This window comes from Dermacentor silvarum, chromosome 1, assembly GCF_013339745.2.
Source record: "Dermacentor silvarum isolate Dsil-2018 chromosome 1, BIME_Dsil_1.4, whole genome shotgun sequence".
NCBI lineage: Eukaryota > Metazoa > Arthropoda > Arachnida > Ixodida > Ixodidae > Dermacentor > Dermacentor silvarum.
Window position 1 is genome coordinate 190,636,320 of NC_051154.1, and position 13,977 is coordinate 190,650,296.

At 48.5% G+C, this 13,977-nt stretch overlaps 1 protein-coding gene across 4 annotated transcripts in view; it reads left to right on the forward strand.

Annotated features, from left to right (window-relative positions):
* LOC119436549 (E3 ubiquitin-protein ligase UBR4-like) overlaps window positions 1–13,977 on the forward strand; it is a 465,665-nt gene that overhangs the window by 117,807 nt on the left and 333,881 nt on the right. For all 4 annotated transcript variants that reach the window (XM_037703422.2, XM_037703424.2, XM_037703425.2 and 1 more), the window contains 3 exons: window positions 9,817–9,952; window positions 11,051–11,174; window positions 13,120–13,222. In XM_037703422.2, coding sequence (XP_037559350.1) covers window positions 9,817–9,952; window positions 11,051–11,174; window positions 13,120–13,222 — 363 coding nt within the window. The remainder of the gene's footprint in view (window positions 1–9,816; window positions 9,953–11,050; window positions 11,175–13,119; window positions 13,223–13,977) is intronic.

Here is a 13,977-nt window from a genome sequence, read left to right on the forward strand (position 1 = left end):
AGAGGGGAGCGCAATTAAGCGCGGGCACCTCGATTTCTGGCGCGCGTCATGGCCGTGGCTGCGCATGGCTGTAAGCGCGGCTGAGCGCACACGCAGCCGCACACCCCCTGTTTTAGAGGTAATCTGCGGCGTGTGAAAAAAGTGGGCGTGCCGAGACGGGCTTGGCATTGTGTAAGCTGTCTTCCCACGCATTTAGTATTGGAGAAGGTTGCATAATCTCAAGTTTCAGAGACCTGTTAAAGCAAGAGGCAGACGAAGCATTCGCTCCCCCTGCCAGCAGTTTTCATGATAGCGGCGTTACACTGCGGGTGACGCTATCAGCCGAGGGGGGGGGGGGGGGTGGAATGTTCGCGAAAGCGTGGCTGGCTTTGCTTAATTTGTACCGCCGATGTGAAGATATTGTCGACGTGGCATGAAATCATATCATTCGTTGCCAACTACCAAATTGAACAACAGAATTGTTGTCTCATTCAGATTTGCTTTTTTTTTGATTGCCTGATAATTCGCGGCCCCTTCCCGTGTACGAAAAATCGATCGGCGACTGTACTTATTTGCATAAAAGGTCAAATTTCCATACAACTAAGCAAATTGCCGATTTTACCGGCTTCGCTATATTGAGGCTTAACTGTATATCGAACCAGGTATATCGAATTATTGTCTATGTCGGAACAATTGTAACATCCCCTTGAAAATCCCATGCAAAAGTATAGCGCTGTACTATGTGTGTATCGAAATGCCGTTCACCGCCACATTCAATATATTGAACATTGCGTGGCGCGGCGCCCCTGCAAGTGTGCTTCTCCTAACTGGTACACAATCACTTCTTGCACTGTCGGAAATATTTAATGCGACAAATTTGAAACATAACTATTTTGGCAGGGGCTCTCAACAAGACATTGAATCTGATGGGCTGTACATGTATGGAGGAAAAAGCACGGTATGTGTGCAAGTTTTGCTGGCTGCACACATGGATGGCTTGATTATGCAAACCGTGGCCATCCGTTATTGGCTAGAGCAGATTGCCCCTCTGCTTCAAGAATGCGAATGACCTCTTGGTCCTGTACGTGTTCGACAAGAAAGTGTGGATGACACTCAATCCTTTCACTGAGTATAGCTCTGGGCATGGGTGTCAAACTGGAACTAAACTGCGCTGCCGAGATCGGCCATGTAGGCCAGGGTTTTGCGTGAACGGCATTTGACGTTTACGCGGGCGGGCAAAACGAATCCGACCCCAACCCCGACTTGGATAGATTTTTACATTAGTGTTTGGATTTAACAAAACAGCTGCACGCCACATACGCACTTCGCCGAAGGACCATCGCGGCACTGGCGCACAAGACTCACATACACTGTGCAATTCGGTCTCTGCTGACCGTGTTTTCATTGTTCTTTCTACAGTTACATGTGAATGGACTCGGATATTCTGCAAGCTGAAAGCCACTTTCAAATCTAAGGGTGTCTGTGTAGTGTCAGCAGTCGCCTATCATTGCAGCGGCTATCGGGAAAGGGCCGAGAAAAATGGGATTGTGAGGCATCGGAGCGCTAAGTGGCACACAAGAAGAGACAGGTGGACTTAGGGCAGTCAAGATGCGAGTAACACGAGGACAACTGGTTCCAACGAAAAGTTGATTCAGATACCGAAACTCAACACAACAGTCTGCATGGATTACCCCTTGGCTACGTATGATGATTGGCCGTTTAAGTGGTGTATGCACGGCCTGGCACGGGCATATCCATACAGGCTGGTTTGCTTCCTGCTCTGCATAGAAACGTGAAAAAAGCACTCCAAGGCACACGAGACGCACTGTGGTTTCTTGTGTGGGTGACGTAGGTTTTTAGGGTTAACATTGCGATCAGCATGTGAGAGTACTCTACAGTGCAAGCAATTTAATTGTGACATTTGTGCACAAAAAAGTTAACATTCTTGAGTTCAGCACGGTCTTGAAGAAGCAAATTGGTAAATTCCTGCATTTCACAATCTTGGGAAACTGTCCGAGACGTGCGGAGATCTGTCAAATATGCTTCAGATAGGCATATTTTATATATCGAATTATCTATGTAGTATCTAGCTATTTCATGATCTCCTTCGAGTTTGATATATCCATGTTCAGCTGTATACAATGTTCTCTAAAGGACCCTCAAACGATTTTGGCAGTTGGGTACAAATCCACTCAGTGGATTTGTACCCAGTGATGATCAGAAGGGTAGACCCTTCTGATCATCAAGGGACAGATTTAATTGCTCTGCATAAGGCATGTAATTTATTAAGTTTGTGAGGGTCTCGTATTTCACAATAGTATCAACCATCGTGGATTTGGGCTTAGCAGACTGCAGGGCCTCGTCAGCTGTCGCCTCGTGTAAACTAGTGCGCCACTCGGCCTGCAAAGAACGCTGAGCTGTGCACTGCACGAAGCACAATATTGCCCTAAGTTAACTAAAACAGGTTCATTTGCCTCTGGTGACGCCCAACACTGCACGAACACCCTGTCCCCGTGCGGCCCTGGAAACGGAGGCTCCCATGCCATGTGCGAAAGTACAGAAAGGCACCGCTAGCATGTTGCTCTGGGAAGATGGCTCCTTGCAACATGACGTTAAGGGAAGAGTGTCCCAGCGGCTATGCTGCACACCCCCACGATGACCAGTGGGCCTGCTCGTAAGAGCATAGGGCAATCTCCTTTGACTCCATTAAGATCAGCTCAGCATAGTGCAGTCGAATCTCGATAATTCGAACTCAAAGGGGCCCAGAAATTTGTTCGAATTAAAAGAAGTTCGAATTATAGAAAGGACGTATTGTTGAAGTATTCGAGCACCATAGCACGATGCACAAACAAGTCGTGAAATATTGCGGCGCGCAACTGCCCACGCTGGCCAACACTCGGTTCCCGATAACGGCAGCAAACGAAACTTCAGGGAGTGGACGGTGCCAAATGGCAGCGTGCGGGCGTGCACAGAGACCGTCGAAGGTGACGGAGGAGGGCGGCAGGGAAGCGGAGGGCAACTCCGCCGCTTCGGTGGCAGTGGCTTCGGTGGCTCCCCTCGCCCTCTCTCTCAGCTCCCTCGCAGCTCCCTCCTCTTCGACTGTCTCCGTGCGCGCCAGGCGCCGCCGGTACAGCCAGCTGGCACTCCCTGTTTTCTGCCGTTATCGTGAAGCGAGCCTTTGCCGGCGTGGGTGCCGGCGCTGCGGGTCCAGCCGGTCCGGCGGCAGCTTAACCCGCTCCCTGAAGTTTCGTTGTCTGTCGTTATCGGGGAAGCGAGCGTTTGCCGGCGTTCGTGCCGGCGCCGCCGGTCCACCAGCTTAACCCACTCCCTGAAATTTCGTTGTCTGTCATTATCGGGAAGCGAGCGTTTGCCGGCGAGGGTGCCGGCGCCGCCGGTCTGCCAGCTTAACCCACTCCCTGAAGTTTCGTTGTCTGTCGTTATCGGGGAGCGAGCGTTTGCCGGCGTGAGCAATTTCATTGGCCGGACTGGGCCTCCGCCGCTGCATTAAGGAGTCTCTCCTAAGCTTTTGCTCTATGGCGGTGTCGGAGCAATGCCGGTCGGAGGTGCCGCCGCGTTGTTTCGCGCGCTGCTGAGAGCATTGTCGGTTTGCGGTATGTTCGAATTAACAGTCGCAAGTGCTTTTGCGTTCGAATTACCGAGAATTTTGCTTATTGAAATGCACATAACTTCGACGGTACCACAGCGTCAGTTCGAATAAACCGGCAGTTTGAATTAATTAAGCATGTTCGAATTAACGAGATTCAACTGTATGACCACACACAAGTGCCGTATATGGAAGAAGGAAGTCGCGTGGGGACAATAAAGTGAAGATGATGATGTACGTGCATCGGTTGCATCATTCTTCTATGTTCTTCTGAATACAACACATTGGCGATGAGGATTCAGCCCATGCAAGGGCAAGTTTGCTGGTGATTTCCCCTGCTAGGTGACCACAATGAGCGTTCCGGGATTACAACAGCCACTGCCCTTCCTGCGTTCACCTGATCATTCGGCTGTCCCATGAGACCAGTGGAAGCAGGCCTTTGAGACGTGTATGGTGGCTTCCGGAGCTTGTGGGTTCTTGGTGTCTCACAGGAGACCAACCACCGCGGGTTCGAGCTTAGCGAGCCACAGGGCCGCGTCAGCCGTCGCCTCCAGCACCGCTCGCGCGCGAGCTCAGAGGCCACAAGGGGCTACCGAGCGACGCACGCAAAAACACAGTAAAGCCCTGAGTTGACGGAAACCGTTTACTGAAACCGTTGGCACCAGCACTGCACAAACGTCCGCGCGGCGGGGAGCCAAAGGGGTCCCGCACCAGGGCGAAAATACAACAGGCGCCTATAGCACGTCGCGGCGAGAGCACAGGCTCAAGCTGGGACACGCGGCTAGGAAAAGTCCCGGCGGCTATGCTACTTGCTCTGGCGATAACCAATGGGTCAACTCGCGAGAGCACGGGCAATATCCTTCGGCTTAGGCTTTCGGCAAGTGCGACTCGGCGGGGTACGACCTCACGCGAGCACTAATGGCACCGCTCGTCGGCTTAGCGTCGGGAAAGGATCAGCACAAAGTACGCGCTCCCCGCACGGGAAAAGGCACCGTGCGCGAGCTCCAGTCCTAGTCACAAAGGTGTCGGCGGACGAGAGGAAAGCATGAACGTACCGTGCGCTGGTCCCGGAGAGAAGTCCCGAGCAACGCTCCGCCGCTAGCAGCCGAAAAACCGGCCGCCTCGTGACGTCAGCGCCCCTGCCCTCAGCCCAACCGCCGCGTGCGCAGCGCCACCAGCGGGAACTGGTTATGCGGAGGACGGGCGAAACCGGGGGACGGAGAAAACCGGGGGACGGCAGAACAGGTGTTAGCCCGCGCCATGACGCCGGCGCAACACTCAATCCCCACATGCTTCCGAGCTTCCAGCCGAATGCCGCACAGCAATTCCGCTCACTTGTCCTGGCAGGGAGGGGCAGCGGATTTTCTCTACACTGAAGTCAGCGGACTTGCCGTCGGGCTCTGGTACGGCTACTACCGCTACTCCTGCTGCCGGCCCTTCGTATGCAGGTGACACCTTGTCGATGAAGGACGCATATGACTCTGCAATCTCCTTGCTTTCTGACCATTTCAAGCGTTCAGTCAACTCATCGCGGCTCGACAGCAGTTCGGTCGCCGTGCTCAACATGCAGGCGAGACAGTGGAAAAATACATCGCTCCTTTAAAAAGCCTCATTGCCGACTGTAATTTTGGAAGGCTTACTGATGAAATGCTACGTGATCAGCTTGTCTCGAAAGCGACAAATCATTTACGTGAGCGGTTGCTTTTTGAAGGCTCCTCACTGACGCTCTCATGAGCTCTCACGATCGCAAATCAGTATGAACAGGCCGTGAGTCAAGCTAAGGAATCTTGCGATGATGCCTCAGTTCATCCCGTTAAAGAAGCACAAAGTTTCTCTCAATCATCAGACCAGACAGATCAACAAGTTCGTTGTGACAAGTGCAAAGCCAAAGCTTGCAGGCATCCAATACAAGGTGCCATGAACTTTGAGCATGCTATCGGTGTGGAGCGACTGACCGTCTTACAAATAGCCCTGCATGTAAGGCACGCCCTGCATGTAAGGCACGCCCTGCATGTAAGGCTCATATGAGCAGATATGTGTGTTTTATTCTGCGTTTTGACATTCTTTCATATCAGCGCCTTTCCCCCATTTTTTGACGCTAACAACGATCTGTGGCTGTAGATGCTGATGTAACCAATAAAGTGCATCGCTTTGCTAAATCCAACGCGGAAGGCTGCGCACTCGAAAACATCTTATTTATGCGAAATCTCTAAAGAATGTGTAAAAAGAATTACAAAAAAAGCGAGGTGCAAGTGCAGGAGTTAGCGACAACAAACTCCAAAGCAGCCGCGACGGCAGAGGGAACTCAGCGTGCCTTTATCGGCCGCACTGTAAAAAAAAGAGCACACTCAGGCCTGCTCACCCTACATGTATATAGCTGGTGAGTGCTACATGGCTTCCAGGAACGACATGCTGCCCCGCAGAAGCCATTAATAATTATTCGCGATCCACGAAACGCACAACTGATGCGTACTTAACACGGGCGCAGGTTCACAAATCAACGAAAGCCCCAGCACCCTTCCAAAACGTTTCCAGCGGCGCGCGGCAGAGGGCAGCACAGGAAAATGAAAAAGGCGGTTTGTAACGCGCAACCGTTTTCCGTTTTCGTCGAAGCACTCATCTTTCGAATGTCACACCAGGTACATGATGCGTGGACGCGTGTCGTTTCGCACAAGTGCGAGGCATCGGAAATGAAGAGCAAGCATCATGATGGCGTCGTAGCGTCGTATAGTGTTACAGTAGAACCCCGCTGTTACGTTCCCGGGGGCTGCGTTTTCCCAGCTGTTACGTCGTTTTCGGCCGGTCCCGGCACAGCTCCCATAGAACCCAATGCATTGGTAACCCCGCTGTTGCGTCGCAACTGTGGGACTGTACCCGCATCATACGTTGCGTACTGCCACCCCGCGCCGGCCCGAGCGGCCATTTTGACTTTTCATGTCACTTGGCTTGGTGGCTTGACGATGGCATTGGCCGCCCAAAGTGCTGGGGGCGACAACTATGACGTATTTTCGGTTTCCGCCAGCAAAAGTATAGCCCTTGAGATCCGTGTTTGCTATAAAGATGGTGTCTTGACGCGTTCTGGCCCTAAAATTGGTTTTGGCTCATAGATATTCGGTATCAAGTCGAAGGGCGATAACGCAGTCGCCGCGCGCTGTATGCTGTATGTGCGAGTGCAAACGTGGGAGGGGAGCCGACAACCGCGTCTGAAATCTCGCGCGCGGATGAAAAGCAGGGAGGAAGCGCGCCTTCTTCCGTTGCGCTCGAGGCACCGGTGAGGGAGCGAGAGGGGAGGGATAGCGGGGCGGCGTTGTACTGTACTCTGGCATCAACTGCGTACTGCACGGCGGCGCGCAGTCACGCGGGCCGTATCTTGAAAGTGATCTGCATTGGGGCAGAGTCTAGCAGTGTAGGTGCGTCGGCGGCTCGTAGGTTTGTGCGTGCTGTGTGTTCTTGGCGCTCAGTTTGCGTTGAAGCGACAGACAACAGCACGAAGGTCACTTCGCTCACTTCTCCAGCGGCGCTTCCACACGCCACCAGCGTTTGACAGCGCGTGTCTGCGCTCATCGAGTGTGATGTGTCACAGCATGTACCAGCGCATCGGCAACATCAACTGGAAAAGAAGACAGTGCCGGCTTGGCGGGCTAGACCAGCTGCAGCAAGCGGCAGGATCAGGTTTGAATGAAGGGAGGGGGAAAGGTCACGCCCGCAGTGGCAAGATCGCCGGGTCGAGGGATGCAGGCCCGCCTCGCACACGTGCGCTCGCTTCGCGTTCCATCGTGGCGGAGAAGGTGCTTCCGGTTGCTGCTTTCGCAAAAATGACAAAATTTGGGGCGAAATCTCTAGTTTGTCGGAAGGGGAACGAGTTTTTCGGGCTGTTTGATTTTTTTGGACAATTTTCTGGTCCGTGCGACGTCCGGAAAATCGGTCGGCGACTATTTAGATGTTTTCTCAAACCACTCTCGTACTTCTGCATGAGAATGCGGATCATCTGCTACAGCTGTTACCTGTACATGAGCATTTTAGTATTTGCGCACGCTTGTGAGGGAAGGAGTGGAAAGCAGTAACTTCTGAAAAATTGCTTTGTGGTAGTTTTGTGAGGCTGCACCGAGGCGAGAGGTGAGGAAGAATGTGTCAAAGGTTAGCAATAGTTCAGTGGTGAGGCAGTCAATTTGGTTTGAAGGGGTTCCTGTATGAACGAAGGAGTTCTCATAGGTGTAGAGATATATTCTTTGGCACTAGAAACATGAATGGTGCAAACGCTGCGTTGTGCTCATCTTGCACTGTAGGTGTGTGTAGAGAGTAAAATGCAGTGACCGCACACTGTAAAAAATGCGACTGCTGCATGTAAACTTCATTTTGAGGCCATAATTTTTACGCTATACAACCTAAACATTTACAAATGTCTGCACTGTGGAGAACTTGTATCATTATACCAACCACTTGGGGAATGCCCCTACACACCGAACACCCCTCTCATTACCAACCCTACACACACAGTGGGAGGCTGTGCTGTCCAGGTCCGCGATTGGAGATCGTTGCTCGGAGGACGCGTTCGGTTACGTCACCCACGATTGGCCTAGGCCATGCCGACGTTGTCAGCTGCGAGGCGCGGCCACGTTTTTGGTGACGTCAAAATGATGACACGCTCCTTTTAATCGTTTTGAAACCGAGCACGTTGTCTGCTAGGAGCAGAACGCGATGACATATGTGAAGTTCGAGCGGTCATGCGCTTGTTACGAGACTGGCTTCGCATGGCACATCTGGTGGATTGGATCCAAACGGCGGCTGCGGCTATGGAATGGCATGTTCGGATCCAATCCATAGTCTAATTTGAGAAAATGATGCTTGCAATGGGAGCTTCGGTTGTTGCGTTGACGTTGCTTGAGGAGGGAGCAGAGTGGTTGGAGGTGCAAAATACGTTTTAAGAGACGGGAGAAATAGTTTCTAGAAACGAACTGTGTGTTAATTGTGCGGCGAATTCGACCGCATCACCAGGTGCCAACAAGCCAGAGGAATGTTGTTGTTGCTCTTGAAAGTGCCACTGTTCCCATCGCTCCTTTTTTTCCTTCTTTTTTTTTTTTTTTTGTGCATGACACCACTTAGCGTCCACGCAGAGAAACTAATAGTTATAAATTGTAGAAGTCATATGTATTACTATTTGAGGACGTGTTGAAGCTTGAGAAGAAAAAATATATTTTTTATATAAATATTTTATTCATTGGAAGGCGACAATACTTCGTTTTGTAGTACATTGTCTGCAAGCAGACAATCGAGGCACGTAAACCTATGGGTAGGTCACTGCTTGCCGATAGGCTACTCTCTCCCTCCCGTTCTCCCAAATTTTGCATACTGCCCACTTTGTGACATTGCATCAACTGAACAGAACGCGTTTCGAACAATGATCTCCGATCGCGCTCCAGCTCGGACTCGTGTGACCAGCACAGACTGGTTTGGCGAACCCGGCAGACTGGTCAGGCCGCAGAAGTCCTGAGCTTACGACCCCCCCCCCCTCCCCCCATTGGTGCAAGTAGAAAGAAGCATTTGTTTTCTTTTTCCCGAATAAAGTTTGTTCCTCCTCCTCCTCCTCCTTGGCACTAGAAACATGAATGGTACAAACGCTGTGCTGCGGTGTGTGTAGTGCCTGCAGTGCACACACCTGCAGTGCGCAACACTGCAGGTGTGTGTAGAGAGTGATTACACACTGATGAAAGTGCAAGTACTGCATGTTATCTTCATTTTGAGGCCATCATTACTACAGTAATGAGAAAATTGTGGTAAATATGCAGGAGCACACTCGGTTCAAACCAACCGGAAATAGATAACTCATGTCACTGCCCAACATTGTGCACATGGAAGCAGGACATAGCCATGTCTGCACGGAATAAGAGTTGAGGGGCAACACTGGCTTGAGAGAAGTATAATGTTTAACCACTTGTTGCTCTTTTAATATTACGTGCTGATCCAATTCTTGTGAGAAAGCATTCCGTTAAAGGTACTGTTTGGGGGGAGCTCTTAGATACGACAAAAATTCTTTTATGGATCATTTTATCAAGTGTCGCAGGATTTGCCTGAAAATTGTTCCTTGGAAATATTTTACAATTTATGTAGTGAATGACATTTACATTTGATGTGTTTCATAGTTTCAACAGAATGCAATAGATAGTGGCAATGATAGTGTGTGCTTTGCATTTTGAAAAACTTGACAATGCAAAATATTGTCTGTATGCCCTCAGGTTCTTTTGCTGAGACAGCAAAAAGACAAGGATGACCTGAGGAGTGAGAATGACACAGCTTGCATACTCATCTTTCGCCTGGTGCTCAACACCATGCAGAAGGCCATCCTTTCATCGCACGTGGACGAGAGTGAAGGCATGTGCTTTATGAGCTTGCCCTCCATCACTTAGTTTCTTGAAACTAGCATATGTGTTAAGCCGTAGACATATAGCACATAACAATTGTTGCGCTCTGATATCTCTCAACTTAATTATTTTTTTTAATAAGCTGTTGTATTTTAAATATGTGACAGGGGTCTGAGAAATTGTGCAAGCTGTTCAAGTAATGTTTATGCATTTGCGCATTGTGTGTGGATGTTTCAATTGTTACCACTGAACAGCAGCAGTGCTACGCATCATTACATACCTTTGGTTCCGACTACTGTGTAGAATTTGTTCACTGTAGTTTAAATGTTGTAATGCTTTTCTGGGAAAGCTACCTTCTTTAGAAAAACCCATAGGTTTTTCAGCTTCACCTAACTTATTAACTATGTCTGTGCTGAATTTCTTTTAAGAACACCAAAACTTTTCTATTTATTTCATGACCTATTCATTGTGCACGGCTTTCGTAATTGTAATACCAGCAGTACATTAGTTATTTTCTCTTGTCTGTTGCTTTCAGTTTATTCATGTTTTAGAGTTGACAGAAAAGCATGGCCACACAAAAAGGCTAAATGAGGCTTGACATTTCTTGGAACAAAAGTGAGGACTTGCAGCACTGAGGACTCTCAGTGCGATGCATCATTTATGGTCCTACAAGGATACGAAATTGCAGAGAGGCAGGCAGCAAAATGTTTTCATCTATCCACGTTGACATGAGAGAGGCCACCAGAAACTCTGCTCTACTCTTGCAATCATCAGTACCAAGCTGAAGCTTGAAACATGAATCGCTGGAGCTTTCCAGACCTACTTTTGCACTTACGGTGAAAAAATATCCAAAACAACATGTTTCTGGCGTTCAAAAGGCTGGCCATCAAGTAGACAGGCCACTTTGATGTCTGATTCGTGTTGTTAGATTCCCATTGATGCCGCACAAGTTATTTTGCAAGTAAACAGCACATTTTCCACACCTCCTATGCCACATATTCAAATTCGTAAAAGAATTTCCACCACAAAATGGGCATTACAAGTGTACTATTTGCATATTTTGATTTATAGTATATGACTATACCTGCATTCTTTCTTGTCTTTTCAGACATGAATGTGGAGCACACCCAGCTGCTGCTTTTTTTGTTTCACAACCTCCAGCTAATGCAGAAGAAAGTGGTACTACTGAGTGTTGCCAAGACAATAATTAATGTGGCCCCAGTGTCCCAGAGGTAGGAAATATGTCATTTCTATTGCATTTCTTTGGCCTGTTCCCCATTTGTTGCTTTGAAGTCCCTCTGAGGAAACTTCGTCAACTTGAAGTGTTGGCATTGTCATGGAATTTCGTATCCTGGCACATCATTGCTTGCCCCATTGTGCTTCCCCCTGTGCATGTGTGTTTGTGTATTATGAGAGCCCATGCTGTTTTTCATACATGTTTTGCATAAGTGCAGGGCTTGAAAATCGTTGTTTTGGTTATAGTGCGGTACCGCTTATAGTGCAGATATTCGCGTCTCCGGCGACTTACGTTATAAGGGTTCTACGCTGTATTCGCCCATCCCTACCTTATGTGATTGGACTTTTTCTACATCTTGTTTTAATTCGACCCACTAGATAACTAGGTCAATTCTATCCATACAATCAAGATTGAAATAACTGGAGTTGACTGTATTGCTATAGAGGAGACATACATGTGCAGTCCCTAGTTAATTTTTCTTTGTCTAAGAAAGCACATGCTTGTTGGCTTATTCCAGCGCATGCAACGGTGCTTGAACCCTTTTGCATATCCTTTTCGGGTTTTAGATCCCTTCAGTTATCATTTGTGCAGACATTGTTATTTTAAACTCACATGTGATGTGTGTTAAAGGCAAACTGTTTATTTCAGGACGAGCTTGCTAAATATTCTGCGGGATTATTGGCAATAAACCATACAAATAATATGCTTGAACCTCAATATGACGACTGAATGAATGAAAGACTTTATTCAAAAGGAAAAAAGGGAATCGGTCATAGTCTTATGGGTGGGGCCCTCCATCCAGGGCTCCACTGGCCTCCGCCGCCCGCCGGACTTGATAGTTGCACTCCCAGGTCCGAACTGGCAAGCTGTGCCTCCCACTGCTCCGTACTAAGTATTGTACAATTGCCTAAACTAGAGTTCACGTCTCTGGGCTTCCGTGCGCATCCTCACGAAACGTGGTAGAGTGTCGGCCTACCTCCGCACCACGGACATTTAGCCGGGTAAAGCGCTGGATGTATAGTGTGCAATTTTAACAGATGCGGATATACGTCCGTCTGTATCCTTCTTAGGCCAGTCGCCTCTTCTCCACTTGAAAAGCTGGTGAGCAAGAATCTCTCTGGCTAGAATTGGAACGGGCGACGATTGGGAACGTCCGACGTTCGGGAACGAATCTCGGTGGCACCGGTACCCAAAAACATGCACCACGACTACCACGAGGCCAGACGTACAGGCCAGACGTCTAATGGCTCCATAAACAATTCAGAACCGACTCCAGTGCCATGTACATCGACGCAGCCAGCTACGATAGGCACCGCCATGTAATCACAGCCGTAAACAACGATTTGCAATTAATCACTAGCGCTTCCTTGCGAACCACCTCGGCTACGAAGGCAGAGGCCACGGGTATAGTCCTAGCTGTGTGGTTTCAGGAGCGTATGAGAGTGTCATCCGTAATATTATCGAACTCGCAGGAAGCCTGCCGGCTCTTCATGGCCGGTAGAATACCTGCTGCAGCTTTAAGGCTGCTCAAACCCACACCGAACCAATGCCACAGGTTGATTTGGTGCCCAGGCCACGCCGGGCTCGAGGGTAACTTCGCCCAATATGACGAAGTAAATCTAAAATTTTTCACACCGATATCAGCATGTATAACAAATATTGAATATAGTGAAAGCATGTCAGATGCGGCTTCGCTAAAATGAGGTTTCACTATATATCTTTGAATCAGGCTAACTTGCAGAAAAATTTGGCAGAAGGAGTAAAAAATTTTTCTTTGAATACAACTTTGGGGTTAAAAGGTTAAAATGTGGTAGGATTGCCTCAGAGAGTTTGAAGGGCAGGAGATGCCATCATATTATCTTGGAAGTTTCATGATTTGAAATTTTAAGGAGCTTTATCTTTTTTTCTATACTTGCTCTCTTCTTTCTCTTTGGCTGCAGCCCATTGAAAGACATCCAAATTATCTACATTGCAAGACTTCTGCACATCTTTGAGTACCTAATCAAGAACTTGTATGATGCTCCAGCCTCCCTCGTGGACCAGGTGAGGAACAGAGATGGGCTGTATTTAAAGCATACCATTTTTCTTTCTTTTTTTTAATCTAAAAACTATAGTGTTTACGTGCATGTGGTCAAAGAGGTGGACAGTGAACTTGTCCAGCTTATTTTACATTGGTGCACTTTCTTCCCTACACTCCCAGTTCCACTAGAGATCTTTTCCCACTTGATGTTCCTTTGGTTACCTGCCAGGGTGGCTTAGTGGCTACTGCATAGCACTGCTAAGCTCAAGGTCACAGGTTTGATTCCCAGCTGCGGTGGCCACATTTCGATGAAGGCAAAATGCAAAAAAGTTTGTGTACTTAGATTTGGGTGAACGTTAAAGAACCCTATGTGAATCGAGATTTCCTCCATTACGGTGTCCCTCATAATGAGATCATAGTTTTGGCACGTGAAACTCCAGAATTTTTGTTTCTTTAGTTATATTGTGTGAATTAATTAAATTCTAGGGTTTTACGTGCCAGAACCGCAATCTGATTGTGAAGCACACTGTAGTTAAAGGGTTTCGTAATATTTTGACGAAACACGCAGAAAAGAGGGATACAGATGTGCTTCGTCTAAGCGCTGGTCATGTGTCTCATGTTCTTCTAAACGCTGGGCATGCGTGTGCTTTGTGTAAGCATTGGTCTTCCAGAATCTTAACTATGCTACACCAACCGGCTGAAGTTATGTGATATCACAACTATGAGGAGCAGTGACAACTGGTCGGTGCAGTATTCGTTGCCAGGTTAAATTTTAAGT